The following is a 2,880-nucleotide window of genomic DNA, read 5'->3' as shown; positions in this document are numbered from 1 at the left end:
CACTGTGCTTGAGCAATCTGGTAGAGGGGAAGGGTTAGGATAGGTCTACTCGGGGCTAACTCTTTGTCTTTTCTGTTGTATTGCAGGATGGCAACTCGGCCGAAAACTAGTGCTGAGAGTTTTCTGACAGCTGGCGATGTCTGGGATTTCCTGGACCGCCGGGTACTCCCTTCAGCCAGAGCAGCCATTTATGGAATTTGCATGTCGAAACTAGATGGGTGCGCTCAGGATGAGCTTATGATCAGAGTTTACCAACTGGCCGTAACTCTATGGAACTGGCCTTGGATAGATGAGGCCAGACGTCAAGTTCAGGGCCCTCGGAGCCTCACGTGGGCATACTTGAACTTTCCCCACTGGGATCCAAGGAAGAACGTGGTACCGCGCCCACAGAAGAAGAGAGTGTCCTCTCGGGGCAACATCAATGAGAGAGGAATGGTAATGGACATCCGGAAGCAGTTTGATCCCACTCTGGAAGTCGTCCGATCCAATGAGGGAGCTGCTAGCTGTAGTCCGTTGGCGGTGGCTGTGGTGTCTCCATCTACTTCAGGCTCACCACAGTCTAGCCCGGTGTCTTTCAGTGCCTCAGAGATAAGCGACTCGGCCGAACACATGGAGAGAAACTGTCCCCTAGAGTCCAACCAGAGTGTGAAGCGGACCATACCCAAGGGCCCTCTCCGGATGACACTGGAGGGCAGGGAACGAGAGAGTAGAAGGAGGAGAAGGTCGCCCGGCAGAAAGGTCGCTCTGCCGACGGCGGTAGGAACTCCTTGGGGAAGGACTGAACTGTCCCGAAGTGAACGTAGGGGCCGAAGACATCGTGGGATTGGCCACTGCGAGTTTCCAGAATGCAGACAGGCCCCTACCCACCTAAAGCGTCATTACACCAGGTTCCACTTTCCCATCTGTATCCGGGGCAGTCCAGACATAGACAATATTGAAGAGGCAGTCCAGGCATTGGAATTGGTGAAGGAATGGTTGATTGGTCATGGGAGCACCTTAGAGGATCTTCTCCGCTATTATGTGGAGACAGCTCCGGCGCCACTTTCGCCTAACTCCGAGATCGATGAAAACTATCAGCTACTGATGTGGAGCATGAGCCAGAAGATGCAGTCCCGGATCTCTACTTTAAGTTTGCACCCTCCAAACTGTCCGGCCGTGCTGGCACAATGGAGGATTTTAAGCTTCCTGCTGACGAAAGTCACACCGGGGCAATGCCAGGCATTCTTTACCTTCCCCCGAGGAGAGCGACATAGGCTTGTGGAGCCACCATTGTCATTTCCAGCAACCTCGGTCCGTACTGAGGTAGATGACTGACGCCGGACATCTGTAGTCACGGAACCATTTCTCCCGGATCAGTCAATACCTGACTACTACCTGGACATGGAAGATGATCTTCACCCGCCCCTCCAGGCCATCGACACACATTTTCACCCAGATCGAACTGGTGATAGACTCTGGGGTGGGTACAGGCCAGTGTCATCAGACGCTTTATTGGAGGCTAAAATAACGGCAGGTCCAGTGACACCAGTACAATTAGTTGGAGGAGTGGAGATTTTCTGTGACCCACGATCGTACCCAGAAGATCTCCGGAGGGATCCCCGATGGAAGGTTGCAATAGGGCTTCATCCCAAACATGTGACCAGGGTCGGTGACCACCAGCTCCGGCACTTCCAGCAGCTGAATTCATCTGGCGAGGTGGCAGACTTGGGCGAGATCGGCTTGGACTGGTCGGCTCCTAGGCATACGTGGACCGCCCAGGAGGAACTTTTAATTCGGTTGCTGAGGCACGGGATGGCCTGTCGCCCAGTAATTCTACACTGCCAGGGGCCAGAAGGCGATGCACATGGCATAACTGTGGGGCGACATCTGTTGCACCTTTGTCGCCGGTATTGTTGCCCGGCGCAGCCTCTCCATCTCCACAACTTTACAGGAATCCCGTCCGTAGTGAACTGGTGGTGTGAAGCCTTCGAAAACTGCTACTTTGGGATTACCGGAGCCATGGCAGAGTTCGACGAGATTCAAGTTGAAGCCTTGGCTGCGATTCCGGCCAACCGGCTGGTAATAGAAACGGACCTTCCTTACTTGCCTGTTAATCCCGGTCAGGAGGTGAATACACCACAGTACATCGGTGAGGTAGCTGCAGCAGTCGCCAGGTGTCTCGGAATAAGGACTGAGGCTCTGTTGGAAAGAACCGTCAGCAATGCCCGACGGTTGTATGGCTGGGAGTGAACCCGGGAGCCTCTGGATGGATGTCCGTTGATGGTGGACCTGTCAACTATAGCTGGTGATTGGTACAACATCGATGCACACGTCTGGGGACGCACGCTTATTGTGAGTGGCCCAATCCAATTGGTCTACATCGAGGACCGGACTCCTAAAAAGAAAAGGGGGGAGAGTGTAGTGAAGTTGGACCCCGGCCCTACTGGGATTATCAAGGAGTGACGCCCCCTGTTCCCCGGCTGAGTCTGGGGTAGCCCACCCTCTGAGGCGAAGAGGATCAGAGCAAGATAAGACACCAGATAAACAACATATACCGGGATCCACGGTGGAATATATACCAAGGAAAAAGGGCCATAGTGCGGTTGCCTGGGAGGCAGTTTCGTATAATATCTCACCAACTATTCAGGTAGGCTTGTTTTTTGTTGTTGTTTATCCTCAGCTTCACTTTAATGTTGTTGATCAATAATATTCGATGAAATGCGGCAATGTGTTCGTTGATTCAGTTGCATCATCATCGTAAATAACGGTACCACGAAGTACACAACTTGATAAGTATGACCTTGTTAACTTAACACTGTGTGAAAGAGAAACTAAAGAACATTCATTAACATGTATACATAGACAATGTGACAAATGTGGTACAATAAAACTGAGAGGAAG

General features: G+C 52.1%; 1 protein-coding gene across 1 annotated transcript; it reads left to right on the top strand.

Annotated features, from left to right (window-relative positions):
• Nucleotides 1-1,380: 1,380 nt before the first annotated feature.
• On the top strand, nt 1,381-2,229 carry LOC144445403 (3'-5' ssDNA/RNA exonuclease TatD-like). Its single transcript, XM_078134942.1, has one exon. It carries the CDS (start codon nt 1,381-1,383, stop codon nt 2,227-2,229), a length of 849 nt encoding a protein of 282 aa, XP_077991068.1.
• The last annotated feature ends 651 nt before the right edge of the window (nt 2,230-2,880 follow it).

This window comes from Glandiceps talaboti, chromosome 14 (assembly GCF_964340395.1).
Source record: "Glandiceps talaboti chromosome 14, keGlaTala1.1, whole genome shotgun sequence".
Lineage (NCBI taxonomy): Eukaryota > Metazoa > Hemichordata > Enteropneusta > Spengelidae > Glandiceps > Glandiceps talaboti.
Note: the sequence above shows the minus strand (reverse complement) of the source record. Positions and strands in the feature narration are given on the sequence as shown.